The following is a 27,035-nucleotide window of genomic DNA, read 5'->3' as shown; positions in this document are numbered from 1 at the left end:
TCTGTCCCATCAGACACTCCCAGGGTCAGGTACAGGGTTAGATGCAGAGTAAAGCTCCCTCTACACTGTCCCATCAAACACTCCCAGGCAGGTACAGCATGGGTTAGATACAGAGTAAAGCTCCCTCTACACTGTCCCATCAAACACTCCCAGGGCAGGTACAGCACGGGTTAGATACAGAGTAAAGCTCCCTCTACACTGTCCCATCAAACACTCCAGGGCAGGTACAGCATGGGTTAGATACAGAGTAAAGCTCCCTCTACACTGTCCCATCAAACACTCCCAGGGAGCAGGTACAGCACGGTTAGATACCAGAGTAAAGCTCCCTCTACACTGTCCCATCAAACACTCCCAGGGCAGGTACAGGGTTAGATACAGAGTAAAGCTCCCTCTACACTGTCCCATCAAACACTCCCAGAGCAGGTACAGGGTTAGATACAGAGTAAAGCTCCCTCTACATGTCCATCAAACACTCCCAGGGCAGGTACAGCACGGTTAGATACAGAGTAAAGCTCCTCTACACCGTCCCAACAACATGCCTTAAGTCTAACCTCAGAAGAGCGCCCCCACTACATCAATGCAATATCTATTCTCGTTTCTCCCCCCATTCTGTCCCCTCCCTGAGTGAGATAGTCCCCCACCCTAGGCACCAATTGCTGATGGGGGTTCCTTGTCAGATATTTCCTGCAGTGTGAGATGGATTAAAACTCCAGTCTGTCCCTCCATCTCTCTCCATTTCTGTTACTTTTTCCATGACATTCTCGCTCCCTCTTTCTCTGCCGCCTGACTCTTTCCCCTAACCTGGGAGTAGCCCAGGCCAGTAATGGACGAGATGTCTCTTCACGTTCCCCCCCACAACTATCCATGACTGCCCCCCACCCCTCCCCAGTACCTGTGAAACAGCCGAGGGTGAAGTTGTAGATGGCACAGACCTGTCCGGCCTTGCACAGACGGGCTGACACTGGACAGACTGCGTGTTGCTGCACACGCAGTCCTGCTGGCACTCACCCAGAAAGAACCGTTCATGAACCTGTGGGAAACGTAAAGGGCATCGGTTAATGGCACCCGGCAACAGGGGTAAACGGGCACTAAACCGGGGAGGGCTGGGGAGAGGGTGACCCGAAACCAACACCAGGGAGAGGGGAGACCTGAAACCAACACCAGGGAGAGGGGAGACCCTGAAACCAACACCAGGGAGAGGGGAGACCCTGAAACCAACACTGGGAGAGGGGAGACCCTGAAACCAACACCAGGGAGAGGGGAGACCTTGAAACCAACACCAGGGAAGGGGAGACCTTGAAACCAACACCAGGGAGAGGGGAGACCCTGAAACCAACACCAGGGAGAGGGGAGACCTTGAAACCAACACCAGGGAGAGGGGAGACCCTGAAACCAACACCAGGGAGAGGGGAGACCTTGAAACCAACACCAGGGAGAGGGAGACCTTGAACCAACACCAGGGAGAGGGGAGACCCTGAAACGCAACACATGGAGAGGGGAGACCCTGAAACCAACACCAGGGAGAGGGGAGACCCTGAAACCAACACTGGGAGAGGGGAGGACCTTGAAACCAACACTGGGAGAGGGGAGACCCTGAAACCAACACCAGGGAGAGGGGAGACCTTGAAACCAACACCAGGGAGAGGGGAGACCTTGAAACCAACACCAGGGAGAGGGGAGACCCTGAAACCAACACCATGGAGAGGGAGACCCCGAAACCAACACCAGGGAGAGGGGAGACCCTGAAACCAACACTGGGAGAGGGGAGACCTTGAAACCAACACAGGGAGAGGGGAGACCCTGAACCAACACCAGGGAGAGGGGAGACCTTGAAACCAACACCAGGGAGAGGGGAGACCCTGAAACCAACACCATGGAGAGGGGAGACCCTGAAACCAACACCAGGGAGAGGGGAGACCCTGAAACCAACACCAGGGAGAGGGGAGACCCTGAAACCAACACTGGGAGAGGGGAGACCTTGAAACCAACACTGGGAGAGGGGAGACCCTGAAACCAACACCAGGGAGAGGGGAGACCTTGAAACCAACACCAGGGAGAGGGGAGACCTTGAAACCAACACCAGGGAGAGGGGAGACCCTGAAACCAACACCATGGAGAGGGGAGACCCCGAAACCAACACCAGGGAGAGGGGAGACCCTGAAACCAACACTGGGAGAGGGAGACCTTGAAACCAACACTGGAGAGGGGAGACCCCGAAACCAACACCAGGGAGAGGGGAGATCCTGAAACCAACACCAGGGAGAGGGGAGACCTTGAACCAACACCAGGGAGAGGGGAGACCTTGAAACCAACACCAGGGAGAGGGGAGACCCTGAACCAACACCATGGAGAGGGGAGACCCTGAAACCAACACAGGGAGAGGGGAGACCCTGAAACCAACACTGGGAGAGGGGAGACCTTGAAACCAACACTGGGAGAGGGGAGACCCTGAAAACCAACACCAGGGAGAGGGGAGACCTTGAAACCAACACCAGGGAGAGGGGAGACCCTGAAACCAACACCATGGAGAGGGAGACCCGAAACCAACACCAGGGAGAGGGGAGACCCTGAAACCAACACTGGGAGAGGGGAGACCTTGAAACCAACACCAGGGAGAGGGGAGACCTTGAAACCAACACCAGGGAGAGGGAGACCCTGAAACCAACACTGGGAGAGGGGAGACCTTGAAACTAATGCCAGGGAGAGGGGAGACCTTGAAACCAACACACGGGGGGGGGGGGCGGGTGGAAGACCCTGAAACTAACATGGGGGGGGGGGTCCTGTAATCGGGAGCTGGTGTCCATCCACCGGCTAACGGGAGGGGATCGACGCGGGGGGAGCGGGGGGGGGGGGGCGGGGAGACTGACCTGGTAATACTTGCTGTGGAAGGTGCAGCCACACTGGTTGAATGGCACACAGGCGGAGCCGCTCAGCACAAAGCCCCGGTCACACTCGCACCCTTCCAGGCAGGGGGAGGCGCATTCAGAGGGGGCGGAGAGGTCAGCACAGGTGGCAGGACAGGCGGACATGCAGGGCTGGTAGACGCTGTTTGGGAGGCACTGCATACCTGCGAGAGAGAGAGAGAGAGGCAGAGAGTCAAAGGGCAGGTCTGATCTGTAACGAGCCTTAACATCATTAAATTCTGACGGTCGGGATCTTTTACTGGAGGGCACCTCAATCTCATTACCAGTCGGGTTAAAATCTTTAAGAAAGAAAGAGCCTGCATTTATATAGCGCCTTTCAAGGCCTCAGGGCGTCCCAATGCCTTCACAGCCAGCGGAGTGTAGCCACTGTTGTAATGCAGGGATGCAGACGATTTGCGCACAGCAAGATCCCACATAATCCAGGCCGGCACTCCCAGTGCCAGTACTGAGGGAGCGCTGCACTGTCGGAGGTGCCGTCTCTCGGATGTGACGTTAAATCCAAGCCCCCGTCTGCCCCTCTCAGGCGGACGTAAAAGATCCCACGGCCGCTATTTCGAAGAAGAGCAGGGGGAGTTCTCCCCGGTGTCCTGGGGCCAATATTTACCCCTCAACCAACATCACTGAAAAACAGATTATCTGGTCATTTGTCTCATTGCTGTTTGTGGGATCTTGCTGTGCGCAAATTGGCTGCCACATTACCCTACATTACAATAGTGACTACACTTCAAAAGTACTTCATGGGTTGTAAAACGCTTTGGGACGTCCTGTGGTTGTGAAAGGCGCTATATAAATGCAAGTCTTTATGCCTGTTAGATCAAGCGAGTAGATTAATCCAAATGACATAGGTTCGGAGGCCAAAGATAAATCAACTTGTCGGTTTCATTAATAGCGACAGAAAGTACAAACAAGTCATACGTCTATATACTTACCAGTAGGATCACCGTCGGGGTCTGCGAACTACTAAACAATCCAGGCAAGCTCTCAGCATGTAATAACAGAGAACGACTGAAAGTGACACCGTGATGGACAATGTCAGGTGACTTGCTCTGAACCTATCAATTCTGAGATTGTTGTCATGTGACCTTTATGTGTCATACGCTTCTACACCAGTAGATGGCGATGTTTTCACCACATACGCCCTATTCTCACTGGAATGTTAGTATTGTCAATGTGGAAGATAAGACACTTTTGCACAGTTTTAAGCATCACACCTTAACACAATGATAAACAGTTGAAGAGTTGGCTCCTGACTAATGGAACCCAAACGTGTCCTCACCCAAAAGGCCCATGCGTGCACGTTCCAGCACGAGCCCTGGGTGATTTCAACCCCCCGCCCCCCCAACCTCACGGCACTGAGGCCAATTTGCCTCTACCACTGCCCTCAGTAAACTCAGCTAACTCGAGTCAGGATACTGACGTCACCGAGGTCCTGCTCGACCACGGCGGACGTTGAAGGCGGGCTGGTCGTCATGGGAACACGCTGGATCAAGAACGAGGGGACACCATCTTGAAATTCCATTCTGGAGGGAGATCAGGAAGTGCTTCCTTCGCACAAAGGGGAGTGGAAATCTAGAACTCTCTCCCCCCAAAAGGCTGTGGATGCTGGGGATCAATTGGAGCTTTCAAGACTGAGACGGATAGATTTTTGTTGGGTAAGGGTATCGAGGGATATGGAACTAAGAGGTGCAGATCAGCCATGATCTAGTTGAATAGCAGAGCAGGCCCGAGGGGCTGAATGGCCTACCTCTTGTTCCCACGGAAAGAAAAGCACGCCCAAGCATTCCGTCTCTTTGCGGAGGGAGTGAAACTCGGGCCTCCAGGGCCTGTGGTAAAAAAGGACAGCTTCGAACCCTCGCTCCCCCGGGGGCCTGGTCCCTCACCAGTTCAGTCTCGGGGGAGGTGAGGTGAAAGGCCCCCGAGGTGAAAGTTCAGGGCTCAGATCCCGTGGCTTTACTTACCGCACCCTGTCCGCTGTCTCCAGCCGCCCAGACGCACTCCCCTCTCCTGGCAGCCCCGAGAGTACGCCTCGAAACTCTCGCAGAGCAGCTGTGTGTTGTTGTAGATCGCGCACGTGTCGAACACGCAGTTGCTGCAGGGCAGAACAAAAGAAAACACACGCACAGTCAGGCCTCCCATCAACTCTCGCCTACAGTGCCCGGCCTTGTACTGAGGCCTGCGCCACCGAATCAGGCCTCTTTCAGCCAAGCAGCGAACGTCACACCCTGACCGCCACACTGCCCTCTGGGTGGGGAGGGGGGAGGCGGGGAGAGGAAGGGGCCTCTCGATGATGTTTCTTCGATGCAGGCTGGATATAAACTGCGCCAAATCCCGCTCCTCCCCGCAACCTCGCCGTGCTGAGATTAAAGACTCATTGCCCCGTCTCCTACTGGGTGGCTCGGTGGGTAGCTTAAGCCAGAAGGTCATGGGTTCAAGTCCCACTCCGGAGACTTGCGCACGTAATCCAGGCCGACAGTACCAGTACTGGGGGAGTGCCGCACTGTCGGAGGTGCCGTCTTTCCGGATGAGACGTTAAACCCCGCCTGCCCCTCTCGGGTGGACACGAAAGATCCCATTTCGAAGGAAGAGTTCTCCCCGGTGTCCTGGCCGATATTTATCACTAAAAAAAAAACATTATCTGATCGCTGCTGTTTGTGGGATCTTGCTGTGCGCAAATTGGCTGCCATGTTTCCTTACATTTCAACAGTGCCTACACTTCCAAAGTACTTCATTGGCTGTAAAACGCTTTGGGACGTCCTGAGGTCGCGAAAGGCACGATATAAAGGCAAGTTCTTTCCCAGGACCTCAGACCTCTTCCCCCCCCGACCCCGACAACCGACAGGACCTTAAAGCCTAAATTTGGCGTCGCCTCACAATACTCCTCGATTTACCTCACCAGCGTTTTTCCGACCTTGGTGCGTCCTGGACTACGACCCTCCATGCCCCCTGGACTCCGACCCTCCATGCCCCCTGGACTCCGAACCTCCATGCCCCCCTGGACTACGACCCTCCATGCCCCCTGGACTACGACCCTCCATGCCCCCTGGACTACGACCCTCCATGCCCCCTGGACTACGACCCTCCATGCCCCCCCGCCCCCTCAGTTAGCTTCGCCTTCTCATCGTTGGCCGACCAGCAGTTGCCAACCCCGACTGGACGTATTCCTGGAGATTTCATGACATGACCTCCCGCCGCCCACCGCCCCACACACTCCCGCCATTGGTCGCCCGACATGTCCGTCCTGGCGGAGCCCCGCCTCCCCCAGGCCGATTGGACAGCGAACGGACTCTGCGTTACCCAGTCAAACAGCCTCTTCCACACCCCCCCCGCCCCCCCCAACAACTGAGTGGCTCCTGGTTAAAAGGGAGACGCGGAGGGGAAATAAGTGAGGCCTGCAGAGACTTACTCCTGGAAGGTGATGGGGTCCATGGTGGAATGGCACTCCTTGAACGGCCCCCCCGGGCTGGAGAGGGCTCCGCAGTAATCGGAGCTGTTCATGATGGAGAGTTGCTGGGCTGTGCAGTCCCCTGTGGTGAAGCCCGAGTCCTGGTCGCTCAATTCACGCCTGATAAGGAAGTAAAGACATTTGGTCAGCGAGGAATGACGATTCCCGCTTTTCTCTCCCCCAAGTCGCTGACTCTCGCTGGGGTGGGGTGGGGTGGGGTGGGGGGGGGTTTTAACTGGTCTCCATAGACGCCCTTTAGGACCTCGCACCCAACCCCCCCCCCCCCATTCTTTACGGGTTATTCGACTATGGGGGGCAGCGCAGCCGCCTCGGATTCTGCCCTTGTCCTAAGCCCGGGCACACTTTCAAACTGGGGTCACTGGGCAGCGATCCGGAGCGGGGTCTCTGGCCTGATTTCTCCTCCCCGCCAACCCCCCAACCCACGCCCAGTCTAGGGGCACTGAGGCCAATGGTAATCGGCCAAGACGTGCCCTGGCTGAGATCGGCCGGCTGGGCTCAGACCTTTCTTTATTTTAATTAATTCTCGGGATGTGTGTGTCGCTGGCGAGGTCGGCATTTATTGCCCATCCCTAATTGCCCCTTGAGAAGGTGGTGGTGAGCCGCCTTCTTGAACCGCTGCAGTCCGTGTGGTGACGGTTCTCCCACAGTGCTGTTAGGAAGGGAGTTCCAGGATTTTGACCCAGCGACGATGAAGGAACGGCCGATATATTTCCAAGTCGGGATGGTGTGTGACTTGGAGGGGAACGTGCAGGTGGTGTTGTTCCCATGTGCCTGCTGCCCTTGTCCTTCTAGGTGGTAGAGGTCGCGGGTTTGGGAGGTGCTGTCGAAGAAGCCTTGGCGAGGTGCTGCAGTGCATCCTGTGGATGGTACACACTGCAGTCACTGTGCGCCGGTGGCGAAGGGAGTGAATGTTTAGGGTGGTGGATGGGGTGCCAATTAAGCAGGCTGCTTTGTCCTGGATGGTGTCGAGCTTCTTGAGTGTTGTTGGAGCTGCACTCATCCAGGCAAGTGGAGAGTATTACATCACACTCCTGACTTGTGCCTTGTAGATGGTGGAAAGGCTTTGGGGAGTCAGGAGGTGAGTCACTCGCTGCAGAATACCCAGCCTCTGACCTGCTCTTGTAGCCTCGGCATTTATAACGCTGGTCCAGTTGAGTTTCTGGTCAATGGTGACCCCCAGATGGTGGGCGATGGTAAGGTCAAAGGGGAGGTGGGTGGACTCTCTCTCTGGTTGGAGATGGTCAGCGTTTGGCCCGTTACCCAGCGCCATCTGGATGCGCCCGACTCACTTGTGCAGCCTTGGCGTCTCCGGCTCGCCGACCCGCCCGTTTCTCCGCTGCACGCGCCAGCTCTTCCCGAAGACCTTGACGCTTCTCACCACCGAACCGTCAGGCTTCATGAACTCGTTGTTCCTCCGCCTGTCGTAGTTCCCGCAGAGGCCTCGAACGTGGTTCTGGTAGGTGCTCGGGAGGGTGATGACTGTGAGGGGAGGGGCGAAGCAGACATTGAAATAACCGGTTAATCTGCTGAAACCCTCATCCCTGCCTCCAGACTCGACTATTCCAACGCTCTCCTGGCCGGCCCCCCGTCTCCCACCCTCCGAAACCTCCAGCTCATCCAAAACTCTGCTGCCCCGCATCCTAACTCGCACCGAGTCCCGTTCACCCTTCACACTCCTGTGCTCGCTGACCTACATTACCCTGAGAGTACAGAGCTCCCTCTACATTACCCTGAGAGTACAGAGCTCCCTCTACATTACCCTGACAGTACAGAGCTCCCTCGACATTACCCTGAGAGTACAGAGCTCCCTCGACATTACCCTGAGAGTACAGAGCTCCCTCTACATTACCCTGACAGTACAGAGCTCCCTCTACATTACCCTGACAGTACAGAGCTCCCTCTACATTACCCTGAGAGTACAGAGCTCCCTCGACATTACCCTGAGAGTACAGAGCTCCCTCTACATTACCCTGACAGTACAGAGCTCCCTCTACATTACCCTGAGAGTACAGAGCTCCCTCTACATTACCCTGACAGTACAGAGCTCCCTCTACATTACCCTGAGAGTACAGAGCTCCCTCTACATTACCCTGACAGTACAGAGCTCCCTCTACATCACCCTGACAGTACAGAGCTCCCTCTACATTACCCTGAGAGTACAGAGCTCCCTCTACATGACCCTGACAGTACAGAGCTCCCTCTACATTACCCTGACAGTACAGAGCTCCCTCTGCATCACCCTGAGAGTACAGAGCTCCCTCTACATTACCCTGAGAGTACAGAGCTCCCTCTACATTACCCTGAGAGTGCAGAGCTCCCTCTACATTACCCTGAGAGTACAGAGCTCTCTCTACATTACCCTGACAGTACAGAGCTCCCTCTACATTACCCTGAGAGTACAGAGCTCTCTCTACATCACCCTGACAGTACAGAGCTCCCTCTACATTACCCTGAGAGTACAGAGCTCTCTCTACATTACCCTGACAGTACAGAGCTCCCTCTACATTACCCTGAGAGTACAGAGCTCTCTCTACATTACCCTGACAGTACAGAGCTCCCTCTACATTACCCTGAGAGTACAGAGCTCCCTCTACATTACCCTGAGAGTACAGAGCTCCCTCTACATTACCCTGACAGTACAGAGCTCCCTCTACATCACCCTGACAGTACAGAGCTCCCTCTACATTACCCTGACAGTACAGAGCTCCCTCTCCATTACCCTGACAGTACAGAGCTCCCTCTACATCACCCTGAGAGTACAGAGCTCCCTCTACATTACCCTGAGAGTACAGAGCTCCCTCTACATTACCCTGACAGTACAGAGCTCCCTCTACATCACCCTGAGAGTACAGAGCTCCCTCTACATCACCCTGACAGTACAGAGCTCCCTCTACATTACCCTGAGAGTACAGAGCTCCCTCTACATCACCCTGAGAGTACAGAGCTCCCTCTACATCACCCTGAGAGTACAGAGCTCCCTCTACATTACCCTGAGAGTACAGAGCTCCCTCTACATCACCCTGAGAGTACAGAGCTCCCTCTACATCACCCTGAGAGTACAGAGCTCCCTCTACATCACCCTGAGAGTACAGAGCTCCCTCTACATCACCCTGAGAGTACAGAGCTCCCTCTACATTACCCTGACAGTACAGAGCTCCCTCTACATTACCCTGACAGTACAGAGCTCCCTCTACATTACCCTGAGAGTACAGAGCTCCCTCTACATTACCCTGAGAGTACAGAGCTCCCTCTACATTACCCTGAGAGTACAGAGCTCCCTCTACATTACCCTGAGAGTACAGAGCTCCCTCTCCATCACCCTGAGAGTACAGAGCTCCCTCTACACCACCCTGAGAGTACAGAGCTCCCTCTCCATCACCCTGACAGTACAGAGAGAGCTCCCTCTACATTACCCTGAGAGTACAGAGCTCCCTCTACATTACCCTGAGCCCTGAGCACGGTGAGGTTTATCTTGCCATTACCTGCGCTGTTGTGACCATCAAAGTTCACCGCCAGTCCGAAGTCCGTCTCCAGGTGAAGCGCTCTGGACTTCTGGTAAATCCGGAGACCCTCTCTGGGCTCGTAAGGTGGGAGGATCTTGATCCCATCCACCTGGGATCGAGGAACACGTTCACATTAGACCCTATCGCCTGATGAGAGGCTCCTCCGAAAACCACCCACACCCCCCCCGCACCCGATCGTCACCCTCTGGCACTGACACGGTGGGGGGCAGGATAGGGCATCGCTCTGATGCCCCTCAAAAGTGCCCATCCGGCTCCCGCAGATGGAAAACAGGAACAGGAGGAGGCCATTCAGCCCCTCGAGCCAGGGACACATTGTGGGGTGGTTTAATTGAGGTGCTTAAGATGATTAAAGGAGATACAGAGAAACTAATTCCTCTGGTGGGGGGAGTCCCAGAACAAAGTTGGGGGGGGGGGCATAACCTTAAAATTAGAGCTAGGGGTGATGTCAGGAAGCACTTCTTCACACAAAGGGGGAGTGGAAATCTGGAACTCTCTCCCCCAAAAAAGACTGTTGAGACTGGGGGTCAATTGAAGATTTTAGAACTGAGACTGATAGTTTTTTTTTTGTTCGGTAAAGGTATTAAGGGTTATGGAACCAGATGGAGTTAAGATACAGATCAGCCATGATCCAACTGAATGGCGGAACAGATTCGAGGGGCTGAATGGCCTCCTCCTGTTCCTATGGGGAGCCAAGGCCCAAGTGTAGTGTTCAAGTGAAGCGGAGTCAAAGGGCAGGGGGATAATTGGAGCCGGGCGCCCAGACATAACTCAGTCCCCATTTTGGCGGCGTCTACTCTGTCCTTATTTTCAGCCCGCTCTTTGATTTTGTAGTTAAATGCAAAACGGACTGTGCTTTGGGGAGCAGAGGCCTTGGTTGGAGTGTGGGAATTTCTCTGAGGAGCTGTGGGGGGGAACATGAAGCTGAGGCGCCACCATTGGCTGGAGGGTGTAATTGTAGCGTGACATGTTTACATAGGCAGTTTGCATTATAAATGTTGACATGGGAATTTATCATGGGAAAATTTGACGGAAAAGCGTGACAAAAAACGTGACAACAGGAAGTAAGGTTTTGTAGCCAGGAAATGTTAATATATCGTAGACAGATAATTGAAGGCTGCACAGCTTCAGATTGGATGCATACTATGCGGACACCAATGTTAGACCTGCATGCTTTACATGCAAGACCTGCACTTGTGACCGAGTTTGCACTCATGGAAACATGGAAAATAGGAGCAGAAGTAGGCCATTCGGCCCTTCGAGCCTGCTCCGCCATTCAATATGATCATGGCTGATCCTCTATCTCAATACCATATTCCCGCTCTCTCCCCATACCCCTTGATGCCTTTTGTGTCGAGAAGTCTATCCAGCTCCTTCTTAAATATATTCAGTGACTTGGCCTCCACTGCCTTCTGTGGTAGAGAATTCCACAGGTTCACCACCCTCTGAGGGAAGAAATTTCTCCTCATCTCAGTCCTAAATGTCCTACCCCGTACCCTGAGACTGTGAACCCCCTCGTTCTGGACCCCCCAGCCAGAGGAAACATCCTCCCTGCATCCAACCTGTCGAGCCCTGTCAGAATTTTATATGTTTCAATGAGATCTCCTCTCCATGTGATAGCCTCTCCACTTGCATTCTGCCAAGGGCAGTGCCCATCGCAATGCCAACACAACATTACCGGCCTACTTAAGACATGAATTAAGACTCATATTGAATCGAGGGATTTCCACACATCACTGCACACTCCGAATTTGGGGGGGGCGGTGGGGAGACACAACATTCTACCATTATCGTTACCGGGGCTCCTCCTGCCCGAGCGCCCCGGCCAAGCGCGGGACCACTGAGCCCTTAGCGGGCAAGGCGCCAGCCAGTGGCACTCACCACGAGATTACGGCGCGGCATCAGGACGACGGAATGGCCGTAGACGTCGATGTAAACCGTGTTCAGGAAGGAGACCCGACTGTAGAAGTGTCTCCGCTTGTTCTTGCCCTCGATGTTGAAGGGCTGCAGGCTGCCGGGGGTGACGGTCTTGCTCAGCGTGTACGTGTACCTGCCTTGGAAGTGATGCCTGTAGCGGTCGAAGGTCCGGTAGTGCGGGTCGCCGGCGATCTGGCAGGAGTCGAACTCTGAGGGGGGGAGGGGGGGGGAAACGGTCGAGAAACCTTAGCACAGAAAGGACGGGCAGGCAAACAGACGGGGCACCTGAACACATCGGTGTAAAGGTCATATGGCGTCCCACTGTCCGCCATTTCGTCGTGTGGCATCCTTCTGTCGCCATTTTATCGTATGGCGTCCTTCTGTCGCCATTTTATCATACGGCGTCCTACTGACCGCCATTTTATCGTATGGCAGCCTTCTGTCGCCATTTTATTGTACGGCGTCCTACTGTCCGCCATTTTATTGTATGGCATCCTTCAGTCGCCATTTTATCGTATGGCGTCTTTCTGTCACCATTTTATCATACAATGTCCTACTGACCGCCATTTTATCGTATGGCGTCCTTCTGTCGCCATTTTATTGTACGGCGTCCTACTGTCCGCCATTTATCATACTGTCTGTCATTTTACTGTATGGCATCCTTCTGTCGTCATTTTATTGTATGGCATCCTTCTGTCCGCTATTTTGTTGTATGGCGTCCCACTGTCCACCATTTTATCATACGGCATCTTACTATTCGACATTTATCATACTGTCCGCCATTTTATCGTACGCTGTCCTCCTGTCTGTCATTTTATCATGTGGCGTCCTTCTGTCCGCCATGTCACCATCAGGCGTCCTACTGTCTGCCATTTTATTGCGGGCAGGTACTGGCGAGCTCTCGTGTAGCTGCCTTTCCCTCCGCGAGTCCTCCCCCTTATTCCAAGCAGTTCAGACAGTGGGGGACTCCCCATTGGAAAGCCCCTTGGTGCCAGCACTGGTGTTGAAGACAAAAAATAAATAAATCAGTCAGAACTACTGGCACGAGGTCGCGACCTCCCTGTACATGTACCGCTGCCTAGCAACCCTACGGACCCGCATTTTTACGTGGGGGTCGTTTACGTTGGGGGTCCTGCGCGGCGGAACGGCGGGGAATGCCGTGCCGAGCATGCCCTGCCCCCCGGATACACATGCCGACGAAGGTGGGCGTGACTATCGCTGCCGCGCCCGGCCGCCGGTAATCCGCACTGCCGTGCCGAGAGGGAGCGGGTCAGGATTTCCGGCCCACTACCCACCCCACCCAAAAATTTGGCGGTCAATGGCGGCAAACGCAGGCTCGGGTACCGAACGCGGCGAGGTATGACCGTCACCTATTGGAGCACCAGATTCGCACCAGGAAAATGTACGCAACTTCGCCAAAAGGAAGCAGGTGACAAGCGAGAGGATTACGGGGCCCACTTACTCTCGGGCTTGCAGTGGCGAATCCCGTTGTTGATGGCGCAAACCGTCTCCTGCCGACACCTGAACTCTTGACACCGGTAAAATCCGCTCTCCACGCACGTGCACTCGTCCTCGCAGCCTTCGGTCAGCCAGGTGTCCCCGACCTGATGAACAGACGGGGAGGTTAAAGGTCGCGCGCCATTCCACTGAGCGTCAACACAAGGCGGCGGGTTATTGGGGTTAAAATTGGGGTTAAAATCGGAATGAGTTTCCGTGACCGTGACCGTGGAAAACAGCGCCTCCTGCAGGCTCCCTGTGTTACTGCAACGCCACCCCCGCCGCATCGCTGGAAGCCAGCAACCTGCACCCAGCGATTTAGCAGGTAATCGCCAAAGCCCGGTGGGGGGGGGGGGGCGGGGGGGCGGGGGGAGCTCCGGCCATCGAGCAGTGAGGCGGGGAGCTTCCCGCCAAGGGAGGGAGGTCACGCTCGCTCTCATGCGCCCCTTGTGGCCTTTCGCGGTGGAGCAGGCTGACCACGCTGGCCAAGACTTGCTCAAGACATAGCGTGGAAGAAACCGGGGAATGGGAGAGAGAGAGAGAGAGAGAGAGAGAGCGTGGACTTCTGGAATCTGACAGCACCGCAGGAGGCCGTTCGGCCCATCGAGCCCCTGCCGGCTCTTTGAACGAGCTATCCAATTAGACCCACTCCCCCTGTTCTTTCCCCTAGCCCTGCAAATTTTTCCCTTTTCGAGTATTTATCCAATTCCCTTCTGAAAGTTACGATTGAATCTGCTTCCACCGCCCTTTCAGGCAGCGCATTCCAGATCGTAACAACGCGCTGCGTAAAATAATCTCATCTCCCCCTCTGGTTCTTTTGCCAATTATCGTAAATCCGTGTCCTCTGGTTACCGACCCTCCTGCCTCTGGGAACAGTTCCTCCTTATTTACTCCATCAAAACCCCTCATCATTTTGACATTTCCCGCCCGATGCCATTGCCCCCCCACGCCCGATCCCGTCTCCCCCCGCCCAGATCCCGTCTCCCCCCCCACGCCCGATCCCGTCTCCCCCCGCCCAGATCCCGTCTCCCCCCCGCCCAGATCCCGTCTCCCCCCTGTGCCCGATTCCGTCTCCCCCCCTGTGCCCGATTCCGTCTCCCCCCGCCTAGATCCCGTCTCCCCCCCCCGCGCCCGATCCTGTCTCTCCCCGCCCCTGCTCCCGATCCACTCCCCCACCCCACCGTCCTGCTCACGTTGTGATAGTCGTTGTTGGCGTCGAGGCAGCCGCAGTCGGTCAGCTGCACGCAGGCGTCATCGCTCTGCACGAAACCTCGATCGCACTCGCAGCCCTCCACGCAGACCGCGGGACTCTCGCACTTGGCCGGGGCGTAGACGTCAGTGCAGGTGGCGGGGCAGGGCGTGGCGCACTCCACGTAGTGGCTGTTGGGCGGGCAGGCCAGAGCTGAAAGAAAGAGGCGCAGGTTAGCGAGACCATCGCAGGGCAAAGAAGCCAGGAAGGGGGGGGACAAGATGCAACCCTGGGCCCCACGCAGGCCAGACTCTGCTTTCCTGCTTCACCCCCCTCCCCCCGAAACGCATCTAGGGTACGATTCCACCGGCTCTGGCTCGTTTTGCTCCCACGGGTGGGGCTAGACGGTGGAATGGCGGCCGGCTATTCGACCACGCGAGGCATCCTCTCCTCGCCCAAGCCACAGCCGCAAGTGCACTCTTTCCCAGCAGGGCGTCCGAAAGCACTTTACAGCCAATGAAGTACTTTCGAAGTTTAGCCACTGTTGTAATGTAGGAAACACGGCAACCAATTTGCGCACAGCAAGATCCCACAAACAGCAATGTGATAACGACCAGATAATCTGTTTTACTGATGTTGGTTGAGGGATAAATATCGGCCCCAGGACACCGGGGAGAACTCCCAAACTCTTCTTCGAAATAGTGGCCGTGGGATCTTTTACGTCCACCTGAGAGGGGCAGACAGAGTAAGTGTTGTTCAGGGATGGATGGATGGATTAAGATGGGCTGAACGGCCTCCCTCGCCCTTGGCGATCCGGCGAGCTACTCACGACAGAAGGTGCTGTTCCTCCACTTGATGTCGACGCCCTCGCTCTTGCAGGCTTCGACGTAGGAGTGGACGTTGTCGCAGAGCGTGGAGACCATCCCGTCGTACTCGCACATGTCGTAGACGCAGTTGAGGAGGAACGGGCGCAGGGCGACGAGGCCGTGGCAGCCGCGGAACCTGTCCGTCAGCAGCTCCCCGCAAAGAGCGACCATCTTCGCCATCTCTCCCACCAGGCAGCTGGCGTTCAGGTTGTCTCTGTTGTCAGCCTGGCAACTGCGGGCAAGGACAGCACCGTATGTCAGACTGGGGTACGTCTAGGTTACATCGTACCAGCAACGACAACCTGTGCCTTTAATGTCGTCAAACGCCCCCAAGGCGCTGTCACGGGAACGTAACGAAACAAAATTTGGCACCGAGCCGCATCAGGAGATATTAGGACAGGTGGCCCAAAGCTTGATCAAAGAGGTAGGTTTTAAGGAGGGTTTGAAAGGAGGAGAGAGAGGCGGAGGGGTTTAGGGAGGTAATTCCAGAACTTAGGGCCTAGGCGGCTGAAGGCACGGCCGCCAATGGTGGGACGAAGGAAGTGAAGGATACACAAGAGACCGGAGATGGAGGAACGCAGAGATCTTAACGCTTGGGCAGCCTGGGCTGAAGATAGCGGACGCTACAGGTTCAGAGAGACTGCCATCTCCCTGGGCTGACTGATTCTATCTACTTTCAGCTCCAACCACCAGGCCCCTGAAACAAACACCACTCTACTCTCCTCGTTTTTAACTCGCCGTTTCATCCCAGCGGCCATTTTGGAGGCAGAAGCAAGTGAGAAATAATTGCCACCTGACTGGATAAAAAACAATGGCTGCTTTTCGTGACACCACAAGCCCCGGACAGAGTGGAGATGATTGGGTAATTTCCCCCGCCAATCAGGCCTGTAAGTGACTGGGATTGATTTTACCACATAATTTGTGTTATGTAACTATTCTCCACTCACTGCATTTTGCTGGAGAAATACTCCTGCTTTTATCAGGAGAAGTTGCTGTAGTTTCGGACATGAGTTCTGTTTGCTGTAGTTTGTAGAGGCTCTGTTTAAATAGACTCTGTTTGCTGTAAAATAGACTCTGTTGTAAAGTAGACTCTGTTTGCTGTAAAATAGACTATCTGCTCTAAAATAGACTCTGCTCTAAAATAAAGTTTCTAATCTAAAATAGACACTGTTTGCTCTAAAGTGGACTATCTACTCTAAAATAGACTCTATCTGCTCTAAAATAGAGTTTCTACTCTAAAATAGACACTGTTTGCTCTAAAATATACTATTTGCTCTAAAATAGACTCTGTTTGCTATAAAATAGATACTGATTGCTGTAAAATAGACTATCTGCTCTAAAATAGACTCTGTCTGCTCTAAAATAGACTCTGTCTGCTCTAAAATAGAGTTTCTACTCTAAAATAGTCTCTGTTTGCTGTAAAATAGACTCTGTCTGCTCTAAAATAGACTCTGTTTGCTGTAAAATAGACTCTGTCTGCTTTAAAATAGACTCCGTCTGCTCTAAAAAGACTGTTGTTAGTCCCGCCCCGTTTCCAACTCATTGGCTAACACAGTGGTGTCAATACTTTGTAAAGAAAAACAATTCCAAAGGCGGGGTGCTTTTCAACCAATCACGTGGCAAAGAACTGAGGATCGGCGAGGTCGCGCCGTAGCTACGACCCCATCAATCGGTGATGTGATCTCAGCGGCAACCTGGAAGAAGACTCGTATCCTCATCCGTGGTGCGTGAAGGGACGTGGACAGCCCCCTCAGCCAGAGGCACGCTGAGGCTCGCATTGGACCGTCATAAGGAGCGGGTACAGTAGCCTAGTGGTTATGGGACTGGACTGGTAAAACCATGAGAGTTGTGAGTTCAAATCCCATCGTAGCTAGTTAAGCTATACAATTCACTGTGGGTTGGTACCAGATCAATATGGGTATGAAAGCTCCCTGGTTATCATAAAAACCCAACTGGATCTGGGATCGTTCTCTGCAGAGAAGGTAAAGGGGAGATTTAATAGAGGTGCTCAAAACTATGAGGGTTTACGATAGCATCAATAGGGAGAACCCGTATCCAGTGGCAGTGAGGCTCGGTAACCAGAGGACACAGATTTAAGATAATTGGCAAAAGAACCAGATGGGGAGAAATAATTTTTACGCAGCGAGTTGTTACGATCTGGAATGCGCTGCCTGAAAGGGCGGTGGAAGCAGATTCAATAGTAACTTTCAAAAGGGGAATTGGATAAATACTTGAAAAGGAAAAAATTTGCAGGGCGGTGGGGAAAAGATCAGGGGCGAGTGGGACTAATTGGATAGCTCTTTCAAGGAGCCAGCACAGGCACGAGGGGCCGAATGGCCTCCTTCGGCGCTGGGTGAGTCTACCTCCTTCAGGGATGGGATCCTGCCACCCCGACCTGGTCTGGGACAACACCTGACTCCAGTCCCGCGTTACGCGGCTGACTCTTAATTCCCCAAGGGCGACTATCTCTTATGGCCCTAGAGGAACATAGGAACAGGAGTAGGCCATTCAGCCCCTCGTGCCTGCTCCGCCATTTGATGAGATCATGGCTGATCTGTGATCTAACTCCACATACCTGCCTTTGGCCCATATCCCTTAATACCTTTGGTTGCCAAAAAGCTATCAATCTCAGATTTAAATTTAGCAATTGAGCTAGTATCAATTGCCGTTTGCGGAAGAGAGTTCCAAACTTCTACCACCCTTTGTGTGTAGAAATGTTTTCTAATCTCGCTCCTGAAAGGTCTGGCTCTAATTTTTAGACTGTGCCCCCTACTCCTAGAATCCCCAACCAGCGGAAATAGTTTCTCTCTATCCACCCTATCTGTTCCCCTTAATATCTTATAAACTTCGATCAGATCACCCCTTAACATTCGAAACTCTAGAGAATACAACCCCAATTTGTGTAATCTCTCCTCGTAACTTAACCCTCGAAGCCCGGGTATCATTCTAGTAAACCTACGCTGCACTCCCTCCAAGGCCAATATGTCCTTCCGAAGGTGCGGTGCCCAGAACTGCTCTCAGTACTCCAGGTGCGGTCTAACCAGGGTTTTGTATCGCTGCAGCATAACTTCTGCCCCCTTGTACTCTGGTCCTCTAGATATAAAGGCCAGCATTCCATTCGCCTTATTGATTATTTCCTGCACCTGTTCATGACAAGCGGCGTGGCGCGAGGCTGGCACGGGTTCAGGTACCTACCCGGGGTCGTCGTCTCCCGCCGCCTTCCAGCTATTTCCGAAATGGGTCACATTGTTGGCCATCTCGCCGTCGGGCATCAGCAGCTCGTCCGACCCGTTGAAGTTGTAGTTGCCGCACATCCCGCACACCTGGGAAAGGAAGCGGGGAAAGACGTCTTGGTGATTGGCACAAGGGTCGGGCACACAAACCCCGCCCCCCCTCGCCCAGCGCGCACGCTGGTACAACGCTGGCACGCGGCTCCGTTCCCCAATCTCGGTCACTGAAGCTCCCCGTCCGTCTTGCCTGGCGGCCCGCCCCCCCCCCCACTTTTTTTCTCGGAGCCAATCTGTTGCTGGGGCATCGTGATTGACAGGAGACATGAACCAATTGTCCGCAACGGCATATTCTTTGCCCCGATCCCATGAGTAAATGGAGGGGTGAGAAAGGAAGGGAGGAAGTTGCATTTATATAGCGCCTTTCACCACCTCAGGACGTCCCAAAACGCTTCACGGCCAATGAAGTACCTTCAATGTGTGGTCACTGTTGTACTGTAGGAAACGCGGCAGCGAATGTGCGCACAGCAAGATCCCACAATCAGCAACGTGATAATGACCCAGATCATCTGTTTTTAGTGATCTTGATTAAGGGAGAAATATTGGCCCAGGACACCGGGGAGAACTCCCTCTGCTCTCCTTCAAAATAGTGGCCATGGGATCTTATACATCCGTGGAGGTGTCTACACAGAGGGGTCCTAGAGAGAGGAATCTGACACAAGGAGGTCCCTACACACAGTGGGTTCTGCAGACAGAAGTCCTAAACACAGAGGTCCTTGAACACAGGGAATCTACAGACAGGACTCCTACAGATGGGAGGTCCATAAGACAGATGTTTTACAGATGGGTGGTCCATAAGACAGAGGATTTACAGATGGGTGGTCCATAAGACAGAGGTTTTACAGATGGGTGGTCCATAAGACAGAGGATTTACAGATGGGTGGTCCATAAGACAGAGGTTTTACAGATGGGTGGTCCATAAGACAGAGGTCCCACAGATGAGTGGTCCATAAGACAGAGGTCCCACAGATGAGTGGTCCATAAGACAGAGGTCCCACAGATGGGTGCACCATAAGACAGAGGTCCCACAGATGGGTGGTCCATAAGACAGAGGTCCCACAGATGAGTGGTCCATAAGACAGAGGTCCCACAGATGGGTGGACCATAAGACAGAGGTCCCACAGATGGGTGGTCCATTAATCAGAGGTCCCACAGATGAGTGGTCCATAAGACAGAGGTCCCACAGATGGGTGGTCCATTGGACAGAGGTCCCACAGATGGGTGGTCCATTAGACAGAGGTCCCACAGATGGGTGGTCCATAAGACAGAGGTCCCACAGATGGGTGGTCCATTAGACAGAGGTCCCACAGATGGGTGGTCCATAAGACAGAGGTCCCACAGATGGGTGGTCCATTAGTCAGAGGTCCCACAGATGGGTGGTCCATTAGACAGAGGTCCCACAGATGGGTGGTCCATTAGACAGAGGCCCCACAGATGGGTGGTCCATAAGACAGAGGTCCCACAGATGGGTGGTCCATTAGACAGAGGCCCCACAGATGGGTGGTCCATTAGACAGAGGTCCCACAGATGGGTGGTCCATAAGACAGAGGTCCCACAGATGGGTGGTCCATTAGACAGAGGTCCCACAGATGGGTGGTCCATAAGACAGAGGTCCCACAGATGGGTGGTCCATTAGACAGAGGTCCCACAGATGGGTGGTCCATAAGACAGAGGTCCCACAGATGGGTGGAGGTTACTAAGCCGTGCTTTTCCATGGCCCATTGTTGATGTCTCATTACTCGCGCTCTCACCTTTCCAAAGTAGGTGTTGGAAAGCTTGATCTCCAAATGGTGATTCCCATCGAACTTCACCACCAGGCCAAAGTCGGTCTCCACCACCGAGTAAATGCCGCTGCTTGTAATGGAGACGCCTTTGATCTGACCAAGTGCAGGGGGTCGAACTCTCACCCCGTCCACCTGCGAGGTACAAACAGGAAAGGTCTGAAATCATCAACAACAACAACTTGCATTTATATAGCGCCTTTAACGTAGTAAAACGTCCCAAGGCGCTTCACAGGAGCGATTATCAAACAAAATTTGACACCGAGCCACAAAAGGAGATATTAGGACAGGCGACCAAAAGCTCGGTCAAAGAGGTAGGTTTTAAGGAGCGTCTTAAAGGAGGTGAGAGAGGCGGAGAGGTTTAGGGAGGGAATTCCAGAGCTTAGGGCCTAGGTGGCTGAAGGCACGGCCGCCAATGGTGGAACGATGAAAATCAGGGATGCGCAAGAGGCCAGAATTGGAGGAGCGCAGAGATCTCGGAGGGTTGTAGGGGGGTGGAGAAGGTTATAGAGATAGGGGAGGGGGCGAGGCCATGGAGGGATCTGAAAACAAGGATGAGAATTTTAAAATCGGGGCGTTCCCGGACCGGGAGCCAATGTAGGTCAGCGAGCACAGGGGGTGATGGGTGAACGGGACTCGGTGCGAGTTAGGATACGGGGGCGGCAGAGTTTTGGACGAGGTCAATTTTGCGGAGGGTGGGAGATGGGAGGCCGGCCAGGAGAGCACGGCGAGGAGAGGGAGGAGGGGAGGGGGGAGAGTGGGTGGGGTCAAGACCAAACGTAGTCTTCGATACAGCTGAAGAAAAAAAGTGAGAGTGAGGGAAGCGAGGAGCCCACGGAATTGGGCTCGCGAGGCCTTAGCTCTAATCCAGTGGGTTGCCCCTCGAGGCTCGGAGCCAGAGGTGGGCGGGAGAGCCCCCAGCCCTTTATCCTCACCAGGATCCTCCTGCTCTTTTGTAGGCTGATGCGGTGACCATGGACGTCGATGTGAATCACTCGGAGGTAGGAGACCTGAGGCAGGCCGCGCTCCTCGTTCTTGGCGCTGATGGTGAATGCAGTGACCATGGTGGCGTTGCAGGTGGTGACCAGGGTGTAGGTGCAGGTCCCCATGAAGGTGTGCATGGCGTTGTCGAACGAGTAATAGTGCGGGTCGCCAGCAACGTGGCATGAGGCGGAGCCTGTGGGACGACACGTCACCTCATTATGGTCGTTATGTATTTATACTCAACAAATGGGGATCAAACGAGACCTCCACCTAAAACAGGTCAGACCTTTAACACTCTATTTCACGTTTCCATATTAATATAAGAGACATAATATTCTGCCCACATGAATGGTCAGGCTTCAGTGCCAAGCTTCCTAGCTTTGATATCAACTCCAAAGACGGTGCCATCTGAGCAATTACCTGTAACGACATATATGTTGGCTCAGTGGGCAGCTCTCGCGCCTCTGGGTCAGAAGGTCATGGGTTCAAGTCCCGCTCCGGAGACTTGAGCCCATAATCCCAGGCCGACGCACCCCGGTGCCGGTACTGAGGTGAGCGCTGCACTGTCGGAGGTGCCGTCATCTCAGACGAGACGTTCTGCCCCCCTCAGGCGGACGTAAAAGACCCCCAAGGCGCCATTTCGGGAGAAGAGCAGGGGGAGTTCTCCCCGGTGTCCTGGGGGATTGTTTCTCCCTGAACCAACGTCGCTTAAAAAATAAACAGACGATCTGGTCACTATCACGTTGCTGTTTGTGGGATCTTGCTGTGCGCAAATTGGTACATTTCCTTTATCGCAACAGTGGCTTGCTTTCGAAAGTACTTCATTGGCTGTAAAGCCTTTTGGGACCGCCTGAGGTCGTGAAAGGCGCGATATAAATGCAAGTCTTGCCAGCACCGCCCACATCCTGAGATCAAATAAAAAAAAGTCTATCCATGCCATGCACCATGCCTCGGGCAATTGATGTGGCATAGACTCCATGCCATGCACCATGCCTAGGGCAAGTGATGTGGCATAGACTCCACATCATGTACCATGCCTAGGGCAAGTGATGTGGCATAGACTCCATGCCATGCACCATGCCTAGGGCAAGTGATGTGGCATAGACTCCACATCATGTACCATGCCTAGGGCAAGTGATGTGGCATAGACTCCATGCCATGTGCCATGCCCAGGGCAAGTGATGTGGCATAGACTCCACGTCATGCACCATGCCTAGGGCAAGTGATGTGGCATAGACTCCATGCCATGTGCCATGCCTAGGCCAAGTGATGTGGCATAGACTCCATGCCATGTGCCATGCCTAGGGCAAGTGATGTGGCATAGACTCCACGTCATGCACCATGCCTAGGCCAAGTGATGTGGCATAGACTCCACGTCATGCACCATGCCTAGGCCAAGTGATGTGGCATAGACTCCATGCCATGTGCCATGCCTAGGGCAAGTGATGTGGCATAGACTCCATGCCATGTGTCATGCCTAGGCCAAGTGATGTGGCATAGACTCCATGCCATGTGTCATGCCCAGGGCAAGTGATGTGGCATAGACTCCATGCCATGCACCATGCCCAGGGCAAGTGATGTGCCCAGGCGGCCTCTTTTGGTGTTGCTCTGTCACCAGCCTCTGGGAGGCGCCGTGAGTGGGCGGAGCCTCCTCACCACTCCTCCCTGTAGCGATGGGACACATGGAGCCCGACTTGCCTCCTGGCCTCGTGTGAAAAGTGTTAAGCCTGACCTGTTGTGTGACATCCCAGGACCCCGTCCTGCACTCCGCACCTCTCCTGAGGGCCGCACTCCCACTCCGTGCAGGTTATGTTGCTGGGGCCGGAGCAGGTGCAGCGTTCCGTGCAGTTCCCGGTCGTGATCCAGTTCTCTCCCAGCTGGGAAAGAGAAAACACAGAAAATTAACATCAGAAAACTAACCCAGCTCAGTCAGGCCTGTGTGGAATTCACTTATTTATTTACACGCCAGTGTCTCGGTTCCCAGTTCCTGTCAGTGTCTCGGTTCCCAGTTCCTGTCAGTGTCTCGGTTCCCAGTTCCTGTCGGTGTCTCGGTTCCCAGTTCCTGTCGGTGTCTCGGTTCCCAGTTCCTGTCAGTGTCTCGGTTCCTGTCGGTGTCTCGGTTCCCAGTTCCTGTCGGTGTCTCGGTTCCTGTCGGTGTCTCGGTTCCCAGTTCCTGTCAGTGTCTCGGTTCCCGGTTCCTGTCGGTGTCTCGGTTCCCAGTTCCTGTCGGTGTCTCAGTTCCTGTCGGTGTCTCGGTTCCCAGTTCCTGTCAGTGTCTCGGTTCCCAGTTCCTGTCGGTGTCTCGGTTCCTGTCGGTGTCTCGGTTCCCAGTTCCTGTCGGTGTCTCGGTTCCTGTCGGTGTCTCGGTTCCCAGTTCCTGTCAGTGTCTCGGTTCCCAGTTCCTGTCGGTGTCTCGGTTCCCAGTTCCTGTCGGTGTCTCGGTTCCTGTCGGTGTCTCGGTTCCCAGTTCCTGTCGGTGTCTCAGTTCCTGTCGGTGTCTCGGTTCCCAGTTCCTGTCAGTGTCTCGGTTCCCAGTTCCTGTCGGTGTCTCGGTTCCTGTCGGTGTCTCGGTTCCCAGTTCCTGTCAGTGTCTCGGTTCCCAGTTCCTGTCAGTGTCTCGGTTCCCAGTTCCTGTCAGTGTCTCGGTTCCCAGTTCCTGTCCGTGTCTCGGTTCCCAGTTCCTGTCGGTGTCTCGGTTCCCAGTTCCTGTCGGTGTCTCGGTTCCCAGTTCCTGTCAGTATCTCGGTTCCCAGTTCCTGTCGGTGTCTCGGTTCCCAGTTCCTGTCGGTGTCTCGGTTCCTGTCAGTGTCTCGGTTCCCAGTTCCTGTCGGTGTCTCGGTTCCCAGTTCCTGTCGGTGTCTCGGTTCCCAGTTCCTGTCAGTGTCTCGGTGTCTCGGTTCCCAGTTCCTGTCAGTGTCTCGGTTCCCAGTTCCTGTCAGTGTCTCGGTTCCCAGTTCCTGTCGGTGTCTCGGTTCCCAGTTCCTGTCGGTGTCTCGGTTCCCAGTTCCTGTCGGTGTCTCGGTTCCCAGTTCCTGTCAGTGTCTCGGTTCCCAGTTCCTGTCGGTGTCTCGGTTCCCAGTTCCTGTCGGTGTCTCGGTTCCCAGTTCCTGTCGGTGTCTCGGTTCCCAGTTCCTGTCAGTGTCTCGGTTCCCAGTTCCTGTCGGTGTCTCGGTTCCCAGTTCCTGTCGGTGTCTCGGTTCCCAGTTCCTGTCAGTGTCTCGGTTCCCAGTTCCTGTCGGTGTCTCGGTTCCCAGTTCCTGTCGGTGTCTCGGTTCCCAGTTCCTGTCAGTGTCTCGGTTCCTGTCGGTGTCTCGGTTCCCAGTTCCTGTCGGTGTCTCGGTTCCCAGTTCCTGTCGGTGTCTCGGTTCCCAGTTCCTGTCAGTGTCTCGGTTCCCAGTTCCTGTCAGTGTCTCGGTTCCCAGTTCCTGTCAGTGTCTCGGTTCCCGGTTCCTGTCAGTGTCTCGGTTCCCGGTTCCTGTCAGTGTCTCGGTTCCCAGTTCCTGTCAGTGTCTCGGTTCCCGGTTCCTGTCAGTGTCTCGGTTCCCGGTTCCTGTCAGTGTCTCGGTTCCCGGTTCCTGTCAGTGTCTCGGTTCCCGGTTCCTGTCAGTGTCTCGGTTCCCGGTTCCTGTCGGTGTCTCGGTTCCCAGTTCCTGTCGGTGTCTCGGTTCCCAGTTCCTGTCGGTGTCTCGGTTCCCAGTTCCTGTCAGTGTCTCGGTTCCCAGTTCCTGTCGGTGTCTCGGTTCCCAGTTCCTGTCAGTGTCTCGGTTCCCAGTTCCTGTCGGTGTCTCGGTTCCCAGTTCCTGTCGGTGTCTCGGTTCCCAGTTCCTGTCGGTGTCTCGGTTCCCAGTTCCTGTCGGTGTCTCGGTTCCCAGTTCCTGTCGGTGTCTCGGTTCCCAGTTCCTGTCGGTGTCTCGGTTCCCAGTTCCTGTCGGTGTCTCGGTTCCCAGTTCCTGTCGGTGTCTCGGTTCCCAGTTCCTGTCGGTGTCTCGGTTCCCAGTTCCTGTCGGTGTCTCGGTTCCCAGTTCCTGTCGGTGTCTCGGTTCCTGTCGGTGTCTCGGTTCCCAGTTCCTGTCGGTGTCTCGGTTCCCAGTTCCTGTCGGTGTCTCGGTTCCCAGTTCCTGTCAGTGTCTCGGTGTCTCGGTTCCCAGTTCCTGTCGGTGTCTCGGTTCCCAGTTCCTGTCGGTGTCTCGGTTCCCAGTTCCTGTCCGTGTCTCGGTTCCCAGTTCCTGTCAGTGTCTCGGTTCCCAGTTCCTGTCAGTGTCTCGGTTCCCAGTTCCTGTCGGTGTCTCGGTTCCCAGTTCCTGTCAGTGTCTCGGTGTCTCGGTTCCCAGTTCCTGTCGGTGTCTCGGTTCCCAGTTCCTGTCGGTGTCTCGGTTCCCAGTTCCTGTCAGTATCTCGGTTCCCAGTTCCTGTCGGTGTCTCGGTTCCCAGTTCCTGTCAGTGTCTCGGTTCCCAGTTCCTGTCGGTGTCTCGGTTCCCAGTTCCTGTCAGTGTCTCGGTTCCCAGTTCCTGTCGGTGTCTCGGTTCCCAGTTCCTGTCGGTGTCTCGGTTCCCAGTTCCTGTCAGTGTCTCGGTTCCCAGTTCCTGTCGGTGTCTCGGTTCCCAGTTCCTGTCGGTGTCTCGGTTCCTGTCGGTGTCTCGGTTCCCAGTTCCTGTCGGTGTCTCGGTTCCCAGTTCCTGTCAGTGTCTCGGTTCCCAGTTCCTGTCGGTGTCTCGGTTCCTGTCAGTATCTCGGTTCCCAGTTCCTGTCAGTGTCTCGGTTCCCAGTTCCTGTCAGTGTCTCGGTTCCCAGTTCCTGTCGGTATCTCAGTTCCCAGTTCCTGTCAGTGTCTCGGTTCCCAGTTCCTGTCGGTGTCTCGGTTCCCAGTTCCTGTCGGTGTCTCGGTTCCCAGTTCCTGTCGGTGTCTCGGTTCCCAGTTCCTGTCGGTGTCTCGGTTCCTGTCGGTGTCTCGGTTCCTGTCGGTGTCTCGGTTCCCAGTTCCTGTTGGTGTCTCAGTTCCCAGTTCCTGTCAGTGTCTCGGTTCCCAGTTCCTGTCAGTGTCTCGGTTCCCAGTTCCTGTCAGTGTCTCGGTTCCCAGTTCCTGTCGGTGTCTCGGTTCCCAGTTCCTGTCAGTGTCTCGGTTCCCAGTTCCTGTCAGTGTCTCGGTTCCCAGTTCCTGTCAGTGTCTCGGTTCCTGTCGGTGTCTCGGTTCCCAGTTCCTGTCGGTGTCTCGGTTCCCAGTTCCTGTCAGTATCTCGGTTCCCAGTTCCTGTCAGTGTCTCGGTTCCCAGTTCCTGTCAGTGTCTCGGTTCCTGTCGGTGTCTCGGTTCCCAGTTCCTGTCAGTGTCTCGGTTCCCAGTTCCTGTCGGTGTCTCGGTTCCCAGTTCCTGTCAGTGTCTCGGTTCCTGTCGGTGTCTCGGTTCCCAGTTCCTGTCGGTGTCTCGGTTCCCAGTTCCTGTCGGTGTCTCGGTTCCTGTCGGTGTCTCGGTTCCCAGTTCCTGTCGGTGTCTCGGTTCCCAGTTCCTGTCAGTGTCTCGGTTCCCAGTTCCTGTCGGTGTCTCGGTTCCCAGTTCCTGTCAGTGTCTCGGTTCCCAGTTCCTGTCGGTGTCTCGGTTCCTGTCAGTGT

At 54.7% G+C, this 27,035-nt stretch overlaps 1 protein-coding gene across 1 annotated transcript in view; it reads right to left on the bottom strand.

The window, feature by feature from the left end:
- Nucleotides 1-27,035, bottom strand: part of LOC137302304 (zonadhesin-like) — a 108,040-nt gene that overhangs the window by 441 nt on the left and 80,564 nt on the right. Inside the window, 15 exon segments of the mRNA XM_067971944.1 lie at nucleotides 893-949; nucleotides 952-1,030; nucleotides 2,868-3,067; nucleotides 4,883-5,013; nucleotides 6,328-6,486; nucleotides 7,677-7,866; nucleotides 9,870-9,999; nucleotides 11,790-12,034; nucleotides 13,288-13,429; nucleotides 14,516-14,724; nucleotides 15,341-15,609; nucleotides 18,573-18,700; nucleotides 20,416-20,580; nucleotides 21,381-21,622; nucleotides 23,162-23,306. Of these exon segments, the coding sequence (XP_067828045.1) occupies nucleotides 893-949; nucleotides 952-1,030; nucleotides 2,868-3,067; nucleotides 4,883-5,013; nucleotides 6,328-6,486; nucleotides 7,677-7,866; nucleotides 9,870-9,999; nucleotides 11,790-12,034; nucleotides 13,288-13,429; nucleotides 14,516-14,724; nucleotides 15,341-15,609; nucleotides 18,573-18,700; nucleotides 20,416-20,580; nucleotides 21,381-21,622; nucleotides 23,162-23,306 (2,491 nt within the window).

The sequence above is a fragment of the Heptranchias perlo genome, chromosome 35, assembly GCF_035084215.1.
Source record: "Heptranchias perlo isolate sHepPer1 chromosome 35, sHepPer1.hap1, whole genome shotgun sequence".
In the NCBI taxonomy this organism is placed as follows: Eukaryota; Metazoa; Chordata; class Chondrichthyes; order Hexanchiformes; family Hexanchidae; genus Heptranchias; species Heptranchias perlo.
The sequence above is the reverse complement of the archived record's forward strand: the minus strand, read 5'-3'. Positions and strand labels throughout refer to the sequence as shown.